General features: G+C 33.7%; 1 protein-coding gene across 1 annotated transcript; it reads right to left on the reverse strand.

Annotated features, from left to right (window-relative positions):
- Positions 1 to 1914: 1914 nt before the first annotated feature.
- On the reverse strand, positions 1915 to 20550 carry LOC123538197 (uncharacterized). The gene is made up of 4 exons (XM_053530298.1): positions 20067 to 20550; positions 17274 to 17444; positions 8019 to 8186; positions 1915 to 3518 (listed from the first exon to the last, which is right to left on the reverse strand). The coding sequence occupies exons 1-4, from the start codon at positions 20380 to 20382 to the stop codon at positions 3103 to 3105; spliced, it is 1071 nt and encodes a 356-aa protein (XP_053386273.1). The 5' UTR covers positions 20383 to 20550; the 3' UTR covers positions 1915 to 3102.
- Between the last annotated feature and the right edge of the window lie 1484 nt (positions 20551 to 22034).

Genomic DNA, 22034 nt, shown 5'->3' on the forward strand with positions numbered 1-22034 from the left:
TATTTTTTCTTTTTATAACGACCAAATTCAAAAGATAATCTCCTTCGTATATTTTAAAGTAGTCGATCTGTACTGAAAATCGTTAATTTCCTTATGGTTACATATGTGCTGCATAGACATTATAAGATTACCGGAAATACATACAGGATTATGAAACAGCACGAAATGCCCGATTGTCATGATTACGCATTCACTACCATGTATTTAAGACCAGCTTCGATTGATATGCCGTGTAATGAACTTATTAACAAATTGTACTAACTTTCTATGGTACACATTTTAGGCTTATAAGTTATATTTAGTATTTCTATGTCTGTTGCATGAAGATGTTTTATGGTAATAGAACTGAAAATAAATATAAAACTAACAGTTTTAGCCTTACACATACATTGTTTTCAGCATTTCTTCGATACAGTATATAAAATCTATAGTAAGACAGCCAGTTAGACATAGACCGTTAAACCTTTTTGTTATTTCACGCCCCTCCTCTCTTATCAGGTGGTCTACCTGTCCGTCCGTCCGTCCATCCATCCATCCATCCATCCATCGGTAGACACTTCAGTTCCTGATCAATAACTAGAAAATGTGTTGGCCCATCGTAGTCGCACTACTTATGACAATTTCCTACTTGTATGTAGATGATTCTTATTGTTTGAGTCAATATACTAATATTTAATTATTTAGAGAATGGTTTGACCAATAGGAGGCAGACTTCATATTTCCATTTTGTAACAACATTTGCTTCAGGTTTGAAAAAGAAAAGTTCCGACAAGTCACTGGTATTCCAACAAAAAAAAAGTGTGCACTTGCCGTTGATTTGTTTTTCTATTGTTATGATAGAGGTTTTATACATGTTGAGCTATTCTGCAGATACAGTTAGATATTCTTAATACATTTAACAATACATAACGCTACAAGTACAATGTATTTTGCATGGACAATCCGTTTAATGTTCAATTGGTGGATACTATGTATCCCCGGGAGGCCAAGTTAAAGGAAACGAACATTCGGATACTATTGCTTCATTATATAAATAAATTATATCTTTCTATTTATGACAATATGATTCAATCCAAAATTTATGAAAAAAAATAATAATAAAAAAAAACAAAATAAAACAATGATTTTTATTTAGTATTGTAATTTTCCCCATTTTGGATGGGTATTATGTATCGAAGACAACATCTTATTGGATACATATTTCTCCGTTAATTCGGTATTAACGCAATCAATATAATATCATAATATCATAAATAAACTTCTTGAGAAAGGCTACCGTTATGATAAAATACGTACATATGTTGCTGAATCATACTATTGTTATTCAGATTTGATTTTAAAATTTGATAGTAATTTGAAGACACGTCTTCGAAATGGTATATCAAAACCCCAATGCTATATTTCAGTGTGAAATCTTTTGTCTCTTTGTAAAAGATTATTGACATACCGAGTTACATATTTAGTAAATATCGTACTACCATATGATGTTACTGTCAAGTTATCAAAAAAAAAAAAGTATGATAGTAAGTATGTGTGCAAACGTATCGCAAGGATGCGAGTATAAATATTTACTTTCAGTCCATATTCAAAGTTTAAACTTAAACAAAATCTCAGTGGCGTACTCAACGTTTGGGGAGTGGGTGGGGGGGAGTGTGGGGGGGGGGGGGGGGGGTGCCGGCCAGCTAACCCTATCCAGATATTTCCTGAAGATTTTCGGACAACCAAAAACAATAAGAAAGAGAAAAGGTCTTCCCCCTTAGTCTCAATATCGGGGTAGGAGAGGGGGCTCCCTGACACGCCCCTCTACTCCCCACTTCGCTCCTACGCTTGTGCATCTATGAAACATAGTTCATATTAATACTTTCACGGATATATTTGCAATAAATATAAAATATAATAACTAATATAGGAATGCAAACATTTATTAAAACATCCAAAGCATTACAAAAGTGCATACATTATCACTCGTGTATGAAACTAGTTTCGAAGTCTTATTAGTCTCACACATTTACAAATATACAGCTGCTAGTAAGTATTGTATAAGATTATATTTAAATGAAAATTTATATGCATATTTAAAACCTAACCCATATTCATATTTTGAAATCTTAATCAAATAGGCAAACGTACAATGTAGAAGTGCCAACAAGCCCTATTACAAAACAACTTACATTCAAAAGCAACAGAAATAGATAGCAGATTAGCAGATTACTAGTTCACATTTGGGCACTTCAGTGTTTATTTGTTTACATTGAATTTCATACTTAAATATAAACTATTAAACCGCTAGTTATATACAACTTTGTTTCCTTCATTGTTAAATTGGTTATATACCTCGTTATAGCTCTCTGAAAAAATGACATCCAGACCTATATAAACGTAATAATGCAGTTATTAAACGCACATTTTTCTATGTGTGACGTCCCTACTGTTATGATTACGTGACACAACATGTGTAAACAATGCAAGTCAATAGGTCGTTGTGACTTGTTTGTGTTTACTTGACGTCATATCCTTGTGAGTTCATTTGAAACATAGACATAAGCACACATTATACCTTGCTTTTTTAATTCTTCATAAACTTAACAAATTCCAAGAACTACTTTACACACTAAGACCTTTTTCCAGTACCTGTATTCTATAAGTTCTCGGAGAACATTGACTGTTTTTAAACGACCAAAAGAAAATGGGACAGGGGAGGGTAATGTTTACAAAAGTGTTCCTGATGTGTTATCACTAAAGTATACATTAAACATTTGATCGAAAATCCAAGAAATAATTGAAAATGGTTGTATAGAGGTCTAAAAAGGATCATATTGCAAATTTATTATTCTGATTCATCTACTTTGCCAGTCAAAACAGTATGTTAACTATAGTTCGGTAAAAATTGATGAATTTGCAAATATCCATCAGAATATTTCTACATACAGAACAACACAAATCTTTCTCTGCAATACTGTCGAGTCTGCAATTATTTAAAAAAATAGTACTAATTAGCAGCCTTATATCGTTATAAAGAAATGTTTATATCAATCTTAGTCTTGTTATCGTTATGGGCGACGTGTAGGTATTCACTTTTGTATTACATGTAAACGTGTATTTCTATAATCTATCTGGGATTACTAAAACTCCCGTGAAGAATGAACTATCATCATTATAGAGGTCATATGGATAACTATGTACATCTACATAATCACTTACGTTCAAGCGAAAGGTGCCAGCAGCGCTAAGAGAATAACTTCCATAATCAAAGTGGCCATCACTATCGTTGTAAGGATCAGACTGCAACAAAAGCTTAACCACACCATTTATCCTTACATTGGCAATTATCACATCTATTTTTTTTCTTACTTTTGTTAAAGTAACAGCAAAATGATAAAAACCAGGTATTTTGCAGGTGAATCTCCCTGTACTGGGACTGTATGCCCCGCCACTGTTAAGGTGCGTGTGGGGAAATTTAATCACAGTTCTTGACCTTTCTTTACTACTTCCATAAGCAGTGAATGCCACCTTTAAGTCTGTAAAATGAAAAAAGTTTTACAGAAATAATAATCAATATCAACATAAGACATCGTTATTTTAATATGAAATATAATCATATTCATTGTCATAGTAACATTGCAATATTGACGTCACGTCATATATAATTCGCCGGGAATGAGCGCTTACATATTTTATCTACTGTTATATGTAAAAGACTATTAGTTATATTGCAAAACAAACAATAGAAATGGCAGGGTATTTAATAAATGTATTTTAGAACTGTTTAATTCTTCCTCCTTTTTATATGTTTTAGTTGTCATGTTATATAGAAAAAATTAGCATCAGTTTTTAACTTTTTAAAGTGTGGATACGATGTTGCGATTCAGATATGTGTTAGGATATATTCCCAGATTATTAAATAGACTTTATTTTAATGTTTTACTTAGTCTCATATAGTTAAGAAATAATATACGCATGATATATATAGCAGAACCATATTTTAACAATACGCTTGCTGACAAATTCACAAGGGCGTAGCTCGAGGGAATTATACACGCGACGTATAACCAATTCGTATTGTTGAGATATTTTAAATCATGGTTCTAATAGACATTTGCGAATTAATCCGATGCCGAATCCGAATCTGACTTCGGGTATAGTTTAGGGACTTTTTCAAAACATTAAGTGGTTCAAAAAATAAAAATGGGTGTTGACTTACACTTTAACTTTGAGCTGTTTTTGTCGATTGACTACATATTTTGTTTAACTGTCCACTAACCAAGTTGCCGAATAAATGCGTCTACAGATCATACTTTAAACAAAACGCATCCATGTGTGTTTTTTTCAGAATATTGCCCACCATGTTTCTAAGTAGTAGTTCTAAGAATGGGTGCGATCTGTTTAATGTTTTCAGTATGATCTGCCAAGGGCTATTTACTTTATTAACATTTTTAAGCAATACATAGACATCAGGAGATCTGAAATACGTGATGCAAGAAAATAAACAAATACAAATGTCGTTCTGCTTCTGACAAAGAAGACCTCAAAGTTTTACACTATAGATGTATATGGAAACCCTGCTCGGATCCCTGACGGTCACATTCTTTAATGTACCAAATGATCTGAATAACTCTGGAAGAGGCTCACCAAAGAAACATTTCCGTGGCGATTCTCAAAAGTTCCGTTATAGCTTTAGACTATATGGCCCTCACGGTCATATTTAATATAGAGAATGATCTAAAGGAATTCGCCTGAAGACTACTCAATAAAAATTTGTGCACAACAGCCACATCTAATAAGAAAATTCTGAGAGATTCGACCATTCTATACAAGTTTATTAACTTCTGTTTAGGGTTACCCAACGAACATTTCTGTGAAATAGTGTTGCAAAAGAAGTCGGCAAGGAGAAGAATTGTTACTTCCGGTTGCAGTGTCGCAACCGGAACTCAGTATGGATGACCCAGATTTTTATGTATCGAAAAAAGCCCTACAAGAAATGTTCTTGTTATTTTTGCACAAACTGACTCTGTGGTAAAGGAAAGGATGCTCATGAAAACAGGTGCGGGGCAGATGACGGATGTACGACGGACATCTAATGATCATAGATAAACCTCGAGTACGACATGCTTAGCTGAACTAAATGTGGTCAGGATTATCTGTAAAAGAAATTAGAAAAATAACTATAACACGTTTTCGCGTTATGCAAATTTCTTCACTGAACCTTTTATAAGAAAATTAAGTCTTAACTAAGAATTACAAAAGAAACATCTCTTACTTTGCAACACAGAACGACTACGGTATTTGGATTATAATAATTATGCAGCCACAAGTTAAAGAAATAACTGGATAACGTACGACATAATGCCAGAAAAAGGAAGAAAGATGACAACTGTCCGACCTTTGTGTTTTCGGATAATAGGCTATAGCGTCTGAGAGAGAATCTCTGTTTTGTTTGGCTTTTTAACGGAATAGTATTAACTAAATTTCATTGTTGTATAATACAGTTATGACCAAAAGTTACGATCTAGTTAAAAAACACAAGTGATTCAAGCTAAAACAGTGATGTAGATAGAACAATACTGCAGATATTTGCGATTAATGTAAATTAAAACACGTGAATGTTTTGAGATTATCCCTTAAAATACAGTATAAATATCGGGTTGCAATCTCGGATTCGGTATAGGCTTAATTCGCAAATGTCTATTACGATTCTAACACGTCTTTTTTGTAAGCAAATGGGATGAAAAAGGGAAGCATTATTTCATGGCATATGTATGACTCAAAATGTATTCTGGCATAAAACTGCCGTTTTTGTCACCTTTCTGGTGAGTTTTAACAGGACAAAAAAGGTATCTTAACTGAGAGGCACTCACGTGCTGATAAAACACCTATTTATATACGCGCATTCCGTGGCATAAACGTATTACTATTATAAAACGGATAATTTAAAAGGAAATGTGATCAGCGAAACACAATATCGCAGACGGCCCCGCGCATTTAATTGACATTTACTGACATTGAGCTATAAGATATATATTAATTAGATTTTTACGCGTTCTATGCTAGAATAGTCCCACCGGGCTCGGGTACCAACCAATCCCGCGGGATTCTGCAGATGTTCTACAGATGTTATTACCCGAAGACACATGCATCATCCCTACATTAGGTCCACGTGTCGTCAACCCGTAACTGTGTTTTAACAGTGTAAACATACGGAAATTAACACGTCCAGTAGAAAACTGTAGGGTGCGAAGACATCAAATGAGTTTTTTCTTTGCCTTATGACCTACACATCGTGTTAGGCGAAGTAAATGTAACAATATTCCGTTACATCATTTCGATTCTGAAACGTCTTTTATATGAATTAGTAAATAAGGTAACGTAGCACTCTTTCTCGGCGCCTATATGGCACAAGATAATATATCGACGCCTATATGGCGCAAGATAATGTATCGATGTGACGTCAGATTTCTATATTTTGACGAAAATAATTTAATAGTTTGTAATGAGAATTCAATATAATGACAGTGTACATTTTATGAATTTTATAGTTGTATGTATGTGAATACATATACGCTAAATTATTTTACATAAATGTAGTGTCTAAACTTTAGAAATGTATGAAAAAGCGTAAATTTTATCGCTATACATTTGATAGAACTACATAAATATAATTATAACGCAATTTTAATACCTTATATATGATGAAATGTATTAATCCTTAGTGAACAAAACCGTCATATTCAGAAAATGTATTCAGTGTTGTGTTTGGAAATGAACATTTTGCATTTGATGCAAAATATTATAGCTTGATTATTAAAACATTATTTTAGTATAAAAACCGGAGATCACGAATCTTTTTCAAGCTTAACTAGGTAATGTAATTGTATATAACAACATTACTACGATTGTGCATCGGGGGTGTTTAGTACCAGTTATAAACATAATTTTCTCTTATAACTGGTAAATTGGAAACACGAGGGGCAATATTGGTTATTCTAACACGACCAGCAAATAACCTACATACATGTAGAGCAAAATCTATCTCGGGTTATTCTACAATAACCCACGCGCGTGCAATGGTGTCATCCGATCCAGCTGCGTAGCACGGTCGTAAAAAGAAGTTATCATTTTTTCTAACACTTTTGGTACTTGTATGTCGTGTTATATTCTTACGCATAAGAACACAAAACACGGGATATTCTACGATAAGCCACACTTGGGAACTTATTACTTCTGAAGTAATAGATAGTTTTTCTATGGCTAATTTGTGTATTTACAAGTATATTACTATAGGAACTATAAATGTATGTAAATGTATCAATGTAAAGCTGAAAAAGATTCGCCTCTCTGTATATTAGCTTTTAATCTATATTTAACTTTTTAACTCGGAGTCTCCATTAGTTAATATGGAACATTCTGGAACAATTTTAAAAACAGATCTACTTAATTTTCTCGGGCGACATGACAACGAGTGAAAATGTAAGATATGGTGCTCATGAGTAAATTATTTGATCTTACATATTTAATAAATAGATTTTCTTTTTATTTCATGGTTCATTCTGAAGTTTCTTACCAGTGAAAAATATATTTGACATATTTTTCACCGTGAAGATATCTGATATCTATTTCACTCTAATATTGTGGTAATGTACTGAAAAAAAGACATGTTATAAGGACGTACTTCTTTGAAAATGCTTTTATCAAATAGTTTACATTAAATTTGTTAAACGTATTTTACGGGGGTCGAATGATTTGCAAAATAATCAAGAGCAAATAACCTATATGTTATAGAATAATTATCTGATAGATATTTCAGACTTATTTTCTAATGCTGAAAGTTATAAACCTTTAAGCTAGTGGTTGTGTACGCATATTTGGGATCTCTTTATCGTGGCTGTACATTTGACTACAACAAAATGCAAAACATTGCGGTCCTAAATTCACAGGCTAAAGAAAGCGCTCAGCTATTTCTGACAGGTGCAAAATGAAACTATTTGACATGCTTTGATGAAAGGATGGTTAAATATGCTTACCTGGACATGTTTGCATGTTACAAATGCTAACTTTTATCGGAGTACCATCGCAATATGTTCCAAGTAATGATGGTTTCTGGTTTGTACAAGTTCGAGTTTGTGACCGTGTCCCTCCGCCGCAAGATGCACTGCAAGAACCCCAACTGCTCCAGCTACCCCAGGCACCATCTACAAAAGAACCAAAGTGTAAGATATGACAGTTTCTCACAGTTATGAAGGTTACACGATTTTAATAAATAATTGAAAATCCAACCATATTTTACAAAATGTATACTTTTAATCTCAATCTTTTAAAAAACTGATAAGAGATGCAGTGATATTCTCTCCGATACTACTGACGATAAAAGTATTCAATTCTACAAAGGCATCAAATTAAACATATAGAAGTCAAACTTCACATTGTGAAAAAAAAACAAAGACAAATATCAAACAGGGAATGCCACGTACCAAAAACGCATCCTCCCCAAAACGAAACCCACAGCACGCAGACGCGTGCACCACAAATATACACACACATACACATACATGCGCACATACACAAAGCCAACACATTAGGACAAAACGGACAAACACAGGAACACAGTGGGGCACCGCCTTGGGACGGTCAGTGGCAAAAACACCACTGGGGAGCTTAAACCGGTTAATGATGCGCACCCAACCTCACTCTTACCCCCACCATGTCCCAAAGACACGGGACAGTGTAAATAAAAGTAATCCCCTCCAGGTGAATCTCTAACACACGTAATGGAAACAAAAAGGCATGGCATGTAAAACACAAAAACGCTCGTGTATAAATATATAAAAAGCAAAACTTTAGAACCAAAAACGTATGTACTCAGTGCCTTTTCAGAAGACAGAGCAACAAGAGAAACACCCTTAAGGGCCCGACGAAACAGGCCAGAAGACAGATATCAAAACAGTTCAGTCCTGGTAGGATTAAAAAACTGCTTATCATAGAGTCCTCCCCATCTTCCGTCAGACACAATCAAAGAGGGAAGCTTAGTGTCCAACTGTAAACGGGTTGAATACTAAACATGCGGTATGTCTCAAAACAGTTGGGTCGTAACCTCTTTTAATTAAACGTTTTATAATTTTACCAAATACAATTGGAAAATTTCCATGACCCATGATCTTACGAAGTTTGTAAACCACATCCCCATAAAAAACGGGTTTAGAAATACCTTCTCGCAGAAGTGTCTTTAAAATACTATTGAATTTTGAAACTAAATCAGAATTACGATAGTAAAATTAAGCAAAATATTTACGCAGTTTGTAATAACGGTAGCCTCGCTGAAGAAGTTTACTTGTAATATATTGATTACGTTCATTGAAATGCTTGACATGACTACACGCTCTGGCAAACCGAATTAATTGAGAAATAATTATATACCCCATAAGATGTAGCCTGAGATACATCCACATCCAAATGAGGAAAATTTACAATACTAAAATTAAAAGCATCCCTCTTGTCGTAAATTTTGATATGTATAATATTGTCATAAATAGAGAGATGTAAATCTAAAAATGAAGCATCAGTATCCGAATTGTTAGTTTTAATTAACAGAAGCTCCCTAGGATAAATAGTACCCACCAATTGACCAAAAAACGGATTATCCATATTAAGAATATCATCCAGATAGCGTGATGTATTATTAAATGCAGTTATAATATCTGCCTGCGTATCTGGAGAAAGGCTCAACATAAAGTCTCTTTCATAACAATATAAAAACAAATCTGCGACAAGGGGTGCACAATTTGTTCCCATGGGAATACCAACAACTTGTCTAAAAACTGCATTCCCAAACCTGATGATAACGTTGTTCAATAAAACGGAAAGGGCTTCACGAACTTCGTCACAGGTCCACATTGTATAATGTTTAATAATATTGCTAGTAAAAAAAGCTTTATCAAAATTGCAAGCGAGAATTATCGCATTCTCTCTGGCAAAAGTCTTTTGAATTAGTGCAGTTAGTTTGTCATTTATTAAATTATGTGGTAAAGTGGTATACAAAGTAGAAAAATCGTATGTACTGACTCTATATACCTTGTAATTATTAATTTTAAACTTATCCAGGATTTCGCCAGAAATTTTAATCGACCAAAATAAGTGTTTACCAGAGTTTTCGTATACTTTATCGCAGTATCTTTCCACGTGGGCTTTCAAAGCAGTTAGACATGATGTTAATAGTTTTGAAATATTTGTAGTTGTACAAGAGCTTGAATTAGCGATGAAGCGAGCTTTATATGGTTGTTTATGCAATTTAGGAATCAAGTACATGGTTGGTAGTTTAATTTGTTGATCGTCTATATGAACTTTTAAATTAGAAACTTCAGTGATGTGATCAGTGACCAACTTATTTTCAACAGAAGGACTCAATGTATAAGTTTGGTGCTATTTAGTTCGTTTTGTAAAACATTAATATAATGTAGGCGTCAAATGATGATAATATTGTTGGCCGCCTTGTCTGCAGGAACTAAGACATACTTAGAATGAAATTCTTGAAGCCTAAAATGGCAATAATATACAATAATTTGTGGTATAACGATAATATGCGAAAATTCAATTGCATAATTATCATTGACAGCTTCCAAACTGATGTACAATTTTCCAGACTTTTTCAAAATTTATGTACAATTTTCGAAATCTTTCCAAACTGATATAAAATTTTCGAGTCTTTTAAAAATTGATGTAAAATTCTAAATATTTGGAAGTATTTTCATGTGTTACTAATCGCAAATAAATATCAAGAACAAAATTAATCCTCGAGTTGATTGGATTCATTTGAGGACATATCTAATAATGTATGACATACCCCAAAATTGTGTTTGTTGCGTTAAATACGCACTAAAAATCTAATCTTTCGAAACTGTTAACAGGATTATAATTGTTTTCTATTTTGATTTTTATAGACCTTTCATATACTGATGCACATCTTGATGTTATGTATGTATAAAATTAAAACGATTGTTGATGTCCCTTTAAAATTAAATGGTTTTTTGACGGTTGTTAATGTTTTTTTTTACAAATTGAAAGGGTCCTTGATGTCTCTATAAAATTGAATCGGTCCTTTACTGCCCTTGATGTCCCTATAAAATGGAATAAGTAGTAGATGTGCCTTTAAAATTGCAATTGTTGTTGATGTCCCTTTATGATTGAATGGGTCTTTGGTTTCCCTTTAAAACAGAATGTGTCCTACATGTTCCTTTCAAATTGAATAGATCGTTGATATCGCTTAAGGTAACGGTTTCCTTTGTAAATAGAATCGGCCGTTGATGTCCCTTTAAAACTGAATGTGCCTTTCGTGGCCCATTAAAACTGAATGATTCGTAGATATGTCTTTAAATTGGAACAAACTGTCGATGCACCTCCAAAATGAATGTATCTTTGGAGTTTCTATAATATAGAATGGGTTATTGTTTGCACATTTGAAAGACAGGGTGGCTGATTAGAAGATTAGCAGAGGGTGCTGATAACCTCTACTATCAGAATGGGTCGTCGGCATCCCTTTAAAACAATGAGTCGTTTACTAGTATATCCCTTAAAATGTGTTGTTGATGCTCCCCTCTAAAAATTGAATTGGTCGTTGATGTCCTATTTAAACTGATTTTTTTTGTTGGCGGCCGATATAATTGGATGTTCATTGACATTCCTATAAAAGAGAACGAACCCTTGATGCCCCTTTACTTTTAAGAAAGGGGTCTGATTATTGCACAGGACACTATGTCATGTAATGGTGCATTATTAAAGTTATTTGAATATACATTCATCCATAAAAACGTCATGGACCAGCGAAAACAAATTATCACAAAAATAAAATCAAAACTCGGTGTGACCTTGATCTCGGACTAGAGGTCTTGGTCACACATGTACATTGTTATGGTGACTATTTGTGCCAAGTTACTTGAATAATCATCAATACAAACTTAAGTTCTTGATCTTACAAAAGACCTATTATCATTGATCTCACAGTGTGACCTTGTCCTATAAGAACGAAATCTTGGTTTTGCATGCGAGATATCACCTCATTGGGGAATATTGGGGAATATTTGTGCCAAGTGACTTTCAAATCCTTGATAGAAGAAGAGTTTTGGACTGGACATGAAATAGAACATCTTAACTGTTGAGCTCCACTTGTGACCTTGAACTCTGGGCTAGGCGATTGCGACATGCCTCATTCCAAGGAACATGTAAACAAAGTTATTCAAAATCTGTTGATGAATGGCAGAGTTATGGAACGGAGACGAAACAGATCCTGTGAACGTTAGACCTCCATGTATGACCTTGTCCTTGGAGCTAGATGTCACAGTCTTGTGCGCTACCCGTTGTCACATTACTAGAAACATTTGTTGCAAACAATTTCAAATATGTGCATGGCTTGTAGTAGAGTTATAGACAGGACACGACGTTTGGCTGGCGGGCAGACAGACATAATGACGTAGCTCATTTCTAGGTATCCTTTTTTTCTTTAACTATTCGATGGACAATTACTTCACCCATTTTATCTTCGATTGTAATTTCATTTGAAGTTGAAATCACTGTATTCATCTTGGAAATTTCCTTTGCTAAGTTATTCTATTACAAATATATATCACCTGTAAACGTGTTAAAAAGTTGTTTAGTCCCCCCTTTTTTCTCCCCTTTGTGAACTGTCCAGTGTCAAAAGACAAAATTGGCTTACTTCCAAAATAGTGGGAAAACAGTACTATGTCAGACCAAAACCAAACTGTAAAATCGCAGTGTTTTAATAGCCATTATAAGTGTGTGTGTAGCAAGTAACTTTAATCGGTATCCAGCTTATAAAGTACTTCCGAATGTTTGCAAAAATCATTTCAGTACTGTGAGTGCTAAGTTTGTGTTTAATAAATGCAATAATTGTTTATATTCTGCTCATATCAAATATGGAATGTATGATAAATGTTGCTGATATTTTCAGACAAGAAAAAGTAATTACTATCAGTTATCAAAAACAAGAGATGACCTCAACAATCAAATACAATATATTTGTGAATTTAGCTCGTGCTTGTTTCGTTGTTTTAGATATATAATATTGTTATTACGCGATTTGATGCATTCGTACAAAACCGGACGGGGGAATTAGAATTTTGTCTTGCATAGTCGTACTCTTAAAAGTTAAGCTCTTGGTGCTCTGATTTCTGACAAATTGTTGAGTTCATTGGTGTAATTATACTTTAGATTGACAGTATTTTTATATTTTACTTCATACGATCTGTTACTTTGTCACTGAAGTTAGAGCCTTCCTCAGCGGAGAGTGATTTTATTTACACTGTCTTGTTTTACTTGTTGAAAATAGGTGCAAGGTTGGCAGTCCCTAAACGCGTTTAGACCAGTTTCCTTTTTACATGTTACTGACCGTTCCAAGGCAGTAACCCTATTTTCAACTTTTTATCAGTCCGTCTCGTACTTTATGCTGTATATGTTGTCTTGTTTGTTGTAAGCGTTTCTTTTCTCTTTCTCCTAACTACCCCCATTACCACAATCGCCCCACTTCACCCCTTTCCGTTGCATTTATGCTCCATTGCATTTGCTGCCTCTCACCTTTACGAACAGTAAACCATCGTGTCGGCCATAATTTTGACCGCCGGTCGTCCTTAGGTATTGCTCTGCTGCTGTTTTTTCATGTCTATGTGTGCGTGTGTATGTGTATTAATGCGTGTTTGTTTTGGGCGGTGCCCCACAGTGTTGTTTTTACTTACTTTTAGTTTGTTTATCTGTGTTGTGTGTATGTTTGTTGTGTGCGTGTGTGCGTGTGTGTGTGCGTGTGTGCGTGCGTGCCTGTATGTGTGTATGTGTTTTGTTCGTGCGTGTCTGCGAAGTTGTATGAATACTTCGTTAAAGGAACGTGGTTTTCACTATTGAATATTTATCCTTGTTCTACCTCCCTCCCTATATCCAACCCTTTTATCTACCTTTACCATCTAACCCCCATAGATTTTGTATTTTGCATATATTTTTGTTGGATTTTTGAAGAAACCCGTCTTCAATATTTTCCGTTACAGCTTCTTTTTGTTGTGGGCCTGCTTTGAATTACAATAAATTTAGTTTTAGACAAATTAAACGATGATAAACTGAACACATTTCTGTCAGTAAAAGTTTAAAAATCAATGACACCAATGATCAATCATGCTAAATAAAAAAATATTCTTTGTGTTTATACAAGTAAGGATTGGACTTTTGCTTGGTTGAGCAGATTTTAAAGTTCTAAGTCAACATGTAGTAAAAAGCATTACAGGTCAAGAACATAATATATTCTGTTAAGGCCATACCAAATGGATTTGTCGTTCGTCGGAACTACCGCATCTATGATTTCATTCCCGAGAAAAAGAAAAAAAATCACCTGCCCGCACGTACATGTACGTAAAAATCTCCGAAAAAAAAATTTTTTTTTGATTACGCGGTCCGGAATGATAACGGCAAAACAGGTTTTATAACTGTTTTAATGCGTCAAAGTGATATTGATCGGAATTCATGCGTTCGTAATACATGTAGCTGATGACTCAAACTTAAAAAGTCAGGAATTATGATGTTGTTCATCATTTGTTTTAAATCTGGAGTGTCTGTGCTAATGCCACACTTGGCCTTCGATGTGCCGGTAGGTGATGAAGTAGGCACGTTCTACGATTGTTCAATACAGAATACAGTGAAAAGAACAGAGCCCGACTTGTAAGACGTGCACGGGGATTCATTTAAAAATATTTGGATTAAACATAGAAATATTGTTCAGATAAAGTTTTCAGACTATTTGTTATCAGTTGTTTAGTTCAATATGTTAGATCTAGAGCAAAATAAAAGTTTGTTCACAGATCCTGACTGATCCATCACATTAAATTTAATTGTCTCGGGCCCAAATCATTTTGAACGTAAATTCGTTAGTACGGCAGTCAGATATTCTATCAAAATGCATATATTCAATTAAAAAAAATGTTTAGCTTTTCAAATAAGTAGTGTAGATATAAAGATAATTTCTGTCGTATTGTAACCCCAATTTTCCCTGTTTGTATATTAATTGGCTGTGACATTGATTGAAAGAAAGAAACTGAAAAAACAGACCTTCCCAACTCAAAATTTCTTGGTCAATCAAAGCACAACAAATAACACTTTTAAGAGTGGCAATATTGGGATCATTTTTTGTCCGTCATTTTTGACTGAAATGAACCTCTACCACAAAAACTTAAGCTATCCTGATCTGTTAAGAAATTATTCCAATGGGATTCAAGCAATGTTGAAGCATTTGTGTGCCCAACTCCGTTTGGTCTTATTGGTCAAGTGATTTATTACTTTCCCCTCACCTCTACCGTTTGGAGTTTCACTAGGGGCACAAAGTTGCTCATGTGTCGAAGCCATCTAACTGGGTTTCAGAAGATATGTTATTCCACTTGGGTGCCCGTTTTGTCTTAAATATTCCTCACCATCCTCTGCACGCCTTCAGATTAATGTAGAACAATCAAAATTAAAAATAAGACACTCATCCCTTAGTAATTATAAATACAAAATAAAAACAAACTGATTCAGTGAGTTTTGGCAAGAATTTATTTACAAAACCATTCATGTAGTCTTTAAAACATTTAGAAAAGCTATCTACTGTGTTAGTCACACTGTAAATATTTGATTTCTGTGTTATTCTTAAAGAAATGTTAACTTCATGTATAATCATACCTGGTTATGCCTCCTTTTAGGGTCCAAGCTGGAAAAAAAATACCCGCTCGCTCCATGTAAAATCTGCCCGCCTCTGAAAAAATCAAAATTGAGAAAAAAAAAAAAATTCGCTCACTCGCTCCTATTTTTTTTGAAAAATTTCCGAAGAACTATTAATCAATTTGGTATGGCCTAAACTGTCATCCTTTGTACCTCTGCCATCAAAGACCACTATTTCAGCGACAATACCAAAGAAATGTTTAATGAAAATATCCTAACTGCTATGCCATTATAACTTTTACTGAATTTTACATCCACCGAAACATCCACAACCTTTCAGCATTCACAGAACAAGTCAAATAGGACATAAAAAGTATTGAAAGGTACCAGCTCTTGCAGAATAATAATAACATTATTCTCGGGTGTTTGGACAGGAAGCATCAGTGATAAAGATTTTGCTAGATTTGTGCCCGTCTAGGGATGACATTATAACAGAAAAAGCTTTATTTAACACCTGATCTGACAACACCTAAAGACATGCACCATATTATTTCTTCTTTAATATTACAACAGTATATTTGCAGAAAGGTCAAAGAAACCAGAAGGACTGCGAATTCAAGAACTGATGCCGAGAGTGTTTCGGAAAACATTCAGGTGTTATGCCAGTTACCGTTGTACAGATGCTATACATTTGTGTTGGACTTATGAGTATGAACTAAATCTGGTCATGTAGGTTGTTAATGTGGGCTGTAGGTTCGTACGGACGGACACTCGGGAAAACGGATGTTATTTATTTAGCTTTTTAAGTTATAGGATGAATGTCAGGGTCATTTATACAACGGTCACCAGAGCGGGTCATTTATGTAGGCTGTAGGTTTGTATGGATAGACAAACGACAAACGAATGTTGTTTCTTAAAGTTTTAAGGGGAAGGTTTAAGGTAATCTTTGCATTTTGTGGGTCTTACCACAAGCATTTGTGAAAGACAGTATAAACGACATCGGTTTATTGATGTGCACTGTAATCAATCTGATAATGTAGAACGGACAAACGGATGGAAGAACAGTTTTTGCCCTATGCCTAGGGTCATAAGAAAACCCTTTCTCTATTAGGAAGTGGTCGCAGTTTTGTAAAGATGAAATGTCCTGGAGAAAAACTTTAAAGAATAATATCTATTATTCAACACGTTTGTTAATTCCAGCCTATTTCTTTACACGTGTACAAATCAGTCTCTAAAATGCTTGTCAAAAGCACAGGGTTAGACGAATTCATTTTTGTCCTCACAGGAAAGTGTTAGCCATAACAACAGCTCCCGCAAAGGAGATTACAAACCTACTGGACTATAACAGTATGTATCTGCCGTTTTTTAGCAGTCATTAATTCCACCGACGCATCATGTTTTGTAGACAATGAAACACTTAGATGATGTAACAAAGTCGCTTTAACAGTCTGAAACCAATTTATTTTATTAGTTTCAGATGTCGGAATCTGAATTTGTTCTTTTTTCTCTTATAGATTTACTGACAACATTTCTTAACGGAATAGCCATTTTGTAGTCATTAGTTTCTAGTATTTAAAACATAATATCAAATTTAATTTTACCAGAACAAGCTCCAGGCAAACATATTTTGTCTTCTACTGACTCCCCAAAACAATGATGACCTGTACCACTAGGATATGGGTTAGAACACGACCTGTTACGGTGCTGGATACCAACATCACAGGAAACGGAACATGATGCCCATGATGACCACGCACTCCATCCTCCATTATCTGAAAAGGTACGTCAAACTTAGCCATCAGTATAATCTTGTTAAAATTGGTGCAGTAAAAGTCAACATGATGTAACCATTAAGCAGGTTTTGGTCCCAGTAATTACAACAAGTGGACTTTGCTGAAAAATCGCCATATGACGTATAATTATTTCGATATGACTTTAAACACAAACATATGACATTAAATAAAAGCCTTATATTCAACACTTTGACACGTAACACTAGTTATTTTATAAAGTGAATTAAAACTCAACTAAGTAAAAAGGTTTAAAATCTTTGCATAGAGTACTTGTATATGCCTTTGCAGTTTGACTATTTCCTTGAACTGGGATATTTAGAGAGAACAAGAATTTAAAGGACTTATAATGTAAAAACAATAAAAAAGCATACTAATATACGTGTTTGAAATTTTGTGTGTTATCATGTTTTTGAGGGTGAAGGATTTTGTCAAACTCCCTGACAAGTTACAATGATTATTCAGCTAATTCTACACTCTCTACCTTTTGTACTCGCCTTGATTTCTTTGATAGGGCAACGATAACGATCAATACCAAGCAAAACAAGCATTGCCAAAATTGTATTAATCATAATTTTGATCTGATTCTGTGTATTTTGCTTGTCCCATTTATCTTTGTTTGTTTTACTGTTCAAGTGTTTTGCTCATAATTCTCTTCGCCTTTTTCTGTTTGGTTTGTACACTTAGTTTCATTGGATTCAACCGTTTCCACAGTTACAGCCGTATTCACGCATAAATATTTTTTTTTCTGCGACGTTTAGTATAAGATATTCTTTAACTTTCATTACTTAACTCAATATTTGTACACAGAAATTTAAAATACAGTATTATTTTCAATAGACATTTAATAAATCTATTCAATTTGCACTTCAATATTCTGAAGTCTGCAGTAACTCAATTATTTAAAGATTTAATTACATTAACGCTATATTAATCATTAAGCCCTTATTTGGTTTAGCAGTATTCATTATGAATTGTTACGAGCTTTAAATAAATTTCCTTGTTTTAGAAATGTGAAAATATCCTATATTACAGAAGTTTTATGTTACTGCCTTTAAAATAGCAGACTGATTAAATCAATAATTTAGTTAAGACAAATGATATAACTTCCTGTACATTTTACACCTAAGCGGTTTTTAAAATTTCAATAAGAATTACAAAAATACCACAAAGGGGCAGTAAACTTGTGTGATTTGGGTTAAAAAGTATCGATATTTGTCCACATAATCGTTTCTTACAGCCCAAAATCATGACATTGTTTACGTCTGAAAAAAGATATATGTGTCTGCCCCAAACTTAACCGTGGAAGAACGTAAGATTTTTTTTCAGTTTTCAGTGCATAAAAAAGAGAAACCAAAATTATTCGACCACGTACAAGTGAAACGATTGCTTTTTGTAACGAAATTTAATTGTTTTTGTGGAAAGATTATATAAACACGAGAATTGGTTGTTTTTACTTTTGATTTTAATTAATGTCTGATCTGGCCCATAGTAAAAGCATCAAATTTAATTACACAAACGAGAAAAATACATTTTACTCTGAAAAAAAGCAACAAAGAAATCACAGAGCAGACAAGACAGCAATTTGTGTCGGACATCACGTGGAAAATTCCTTTTGTTTTCAGTTTGATGAATGTGCCAGAAAAAAAGGTTACCTTATTCGTGTATAATGATTCTATGTTTTATTTTATTTTATTTTAAATATTGATTTAGTATATCAAAACACTCTGATTATGTACTGAAGTCGCTGTTACAGTTTTAAACGTAAATAAGTCATAAATATTTTTATTTCTTTTCAGATGTCTACATTTTTATTTGTAAGTATAATTGTACTAACAATATTCCTTAAGGAACTCAAAAAATCATTGGCAGCCGCCATCTGTTTGTATTAAAAACACAAAACCAATTTATCACATTTGCCAGAACAACCTCCTGGAAAACATATTTGTCTTCTACCAACTGTCCAAAACAATGATGTCCGGTACCACTAGGATATGGGTTGGAACACGACCTGTTACTGTGCTTAGTGCCAAATCAGAGGAAACGGAACAGGGTGCCCATATACTCCAACCTCCATTAACTAAAAAGGTACGTCAAACTTGGCTCAATTAAACCGAGCCTGCAACATTTTTGTTTTTGTCGTGTTGAGCGACCTGTGAAGTTTCCACCTTTTTCTATTTTATTATCGTAGAAGCATTGTTTGTGCCGTGTGGCGGTCGTGAATAGCCACCCCGTACATAACATAACAACACAACAAATATGACATTGAATAAGGACATTTATATCCAACACTGTGGCACTTACCACTAATTGTTTTATGAAGTAAATAAAAATCATCTTTGTATAGAAGTTTTAAACACATTACAAAGAATAAAGACATGTAGAAGCAATCGCACACTTACTGTTTCCTCTAATTGAGATATTTACAGAGAACAAGAATTTAAAAAGCTTATATATAAACAACAGCAAACCTACTAATATTAACTAGTATATTTTTTGAAATTGTTTGTTATGATAATTTTAGGGTAAATGATTTTGTACACTTTGTCGACAAGTAACATAGATTATTCAAATAACTCTACATTCTGTCCCTTTTGTACTCACCTTGACTTTTCGGTAGGACAACGCTAACTATCAACACTATGACTGCAATATACAGCAAAACAAGCATTACCAAAATTATAGAAATAAAAACTTTGTTCCGATTTTGTGTGTTTTCTTTGCTGTCACGTTTTTCATTGTTTGTTTTGCTGTCCACGTTTAATTGCTCATAATTCTCTTCGTCCCTTTTGATTTGGTCAGTAGACTTGGTTTCATCTGTCTCAATCGTTTCCCTAGTAACAGTTGTATTCTCGTATAAATGAGTGTTTCTGTGGCGTTCAGTATTAGGTGTGTCCTTACTTATATCACTAAACTCCATTTTTGTATTAGAGAAATTCAAAATAAAGTTCTATTTTGAATATACATTTAATTTGCATTTGCGCTTCCTTTTACTGAAATCTGTAATAACTCATTTAAGAGATTTAATGCAGAAAGTATTCAGATTTGAGCTTTAATGTAACTTCCTTGTTAAATCAGATATAAGAAGTGTTTTGTAATACCGACGTTTTAATAATAGACTGTTAAAACAATTTTTTGTATAGGGCAAATGATATAACTTCCTGCTTATTTTACCTACAAATGCATTCCATTTATTTAAAACACATGTTTTGACTATATAATATTTTGTTCAGACTACACAATATCTAATAACTAATATATTGTAATTTGAACCTTTCCGATCTGTTAATAATGATAATTGTCAAAAAAAAATACATTCCTAAAAATCTCTTTACTAATGGAGAAAATTAACTCAAGAATTTACCTCATTTACAATCACCGAACGGGTATCATATTAGACAGTAATATAAACATATGTGGTTTTGTTAAATTACAATAGGAAACACAAAAATACCACAGAGAGGAACTTTTGCACTTTAAGAGTACAGATTTTAATCTTCAAAATAAGGATCGCTTAAGACATTTGAAAAAAGTAGATCGAAGATAGTGCTTTTGTAAATTAAAATAGAAGCTTGTAGAAAATGACTGTAACATAAAACTACTGACACTCTAAATAAAAATGAAGACATTGTTTTCGCATCTACTATGTTAAACACATATTTTACGTATCGTATACATATCCCGTTGAAGGGATATACCAACACAGATATATATATCAGTACTGAAAACTATAATTAAGATATAATTATATATCAAAACTTTTTGTAGTTTTAGAAACTGTATACAGACTATTATACGAGTATCTTCTTTGAATTTATTAAGCGAGTTGATAGATAACATACGGGGTTGTGTTCGACATTTTATCAATTCTATTAGATGAGATTGATTATTTCAGTGTGGAAGGACACATCTGTAATATTCTTTTTATCACCTTGTGCATTTTTGACTTATGCTTAGATCTAATTCAAAGCATGCATTTTTATTCAGTAGAAGCAAAGGTGTTTGTTTAATTATAATTCTTGGAAATGAAGCATTTGGAGCATGTAGTTGACTAACTCAAATGTGGAAATATAATATGTACTGATTGCAAATCCCAAAATAACGCACTTTCTCCAAATCTACTAGTATTAAGCGGAAGAAATTTATTTTCGCATTATGTTTTCAACCTATTTTCTTAATATAAATAAAAACTTGTTAATTTCACATCATTATGATTGTTGCATCTGGTCTCAATAGGGTCCCTATTTGGCCAAATGCGACGTTGGCAAGCAGCATCGGGAACCCCTATCCAGACATTGGAGTGGAGGAGACCATTGTTTCAGGGAGTCAAGAAATGGTAGGACATGTTTGCCTAGTGCTTTTTCCGGTAGGACTTTTAGTACAATAAATACGGAGGGATACGGTTACAGTCACGAACCAGTACGATTCCGAAACCATCATGTTCTTAAGCGGAATAATATTTCTCGATTTTATTTCCGGTGCAGCTCTCGTACAAAGCTAATTAAGGTAGGACAACTCTAATGGACAATATTCCAAACTTAATTCAAAATGTGTTTTTTATTATCTATATCA

Source organism: Mercenaria mercenaria, chromosome 18 (assembly GCF_021730395.1).
Source record: "Mercenaria mercenaria strain notata chromosome 18, MADL_Memer_1, whole genome shotgun sequence".
Classification (NCBI taxonomy): Eukaryota; Metazoa; Mollusca; class Bivalvia; order Venerida; family Veneridae; genus Mercenaria; species Mercenaria mercenaria.

Coding starts and splice junctions, on each gene's coding strand:
- LOC123538197 (XM_053530298.1), bottom strand. CDS start 20,382: ATGGAGTTTAGTGATATAAGTAAGGACACACCTAATACTGAACGCCAC. Junction 17,445..20,066: donor TGTCCTACCGAAAAGTCAAG/GTGAGTACAAAA, acceptor GTACCTTTTCAG/ATAATGGAGGATGGAGTGCG. Junction 8,187..17,273: donor TTTGCCTGGAGCTTGTTCTG/GTAAAATTAAAT, acceptor GTTCTTTTGTAG/ATGGTGCCTGGGGTAGCTGG.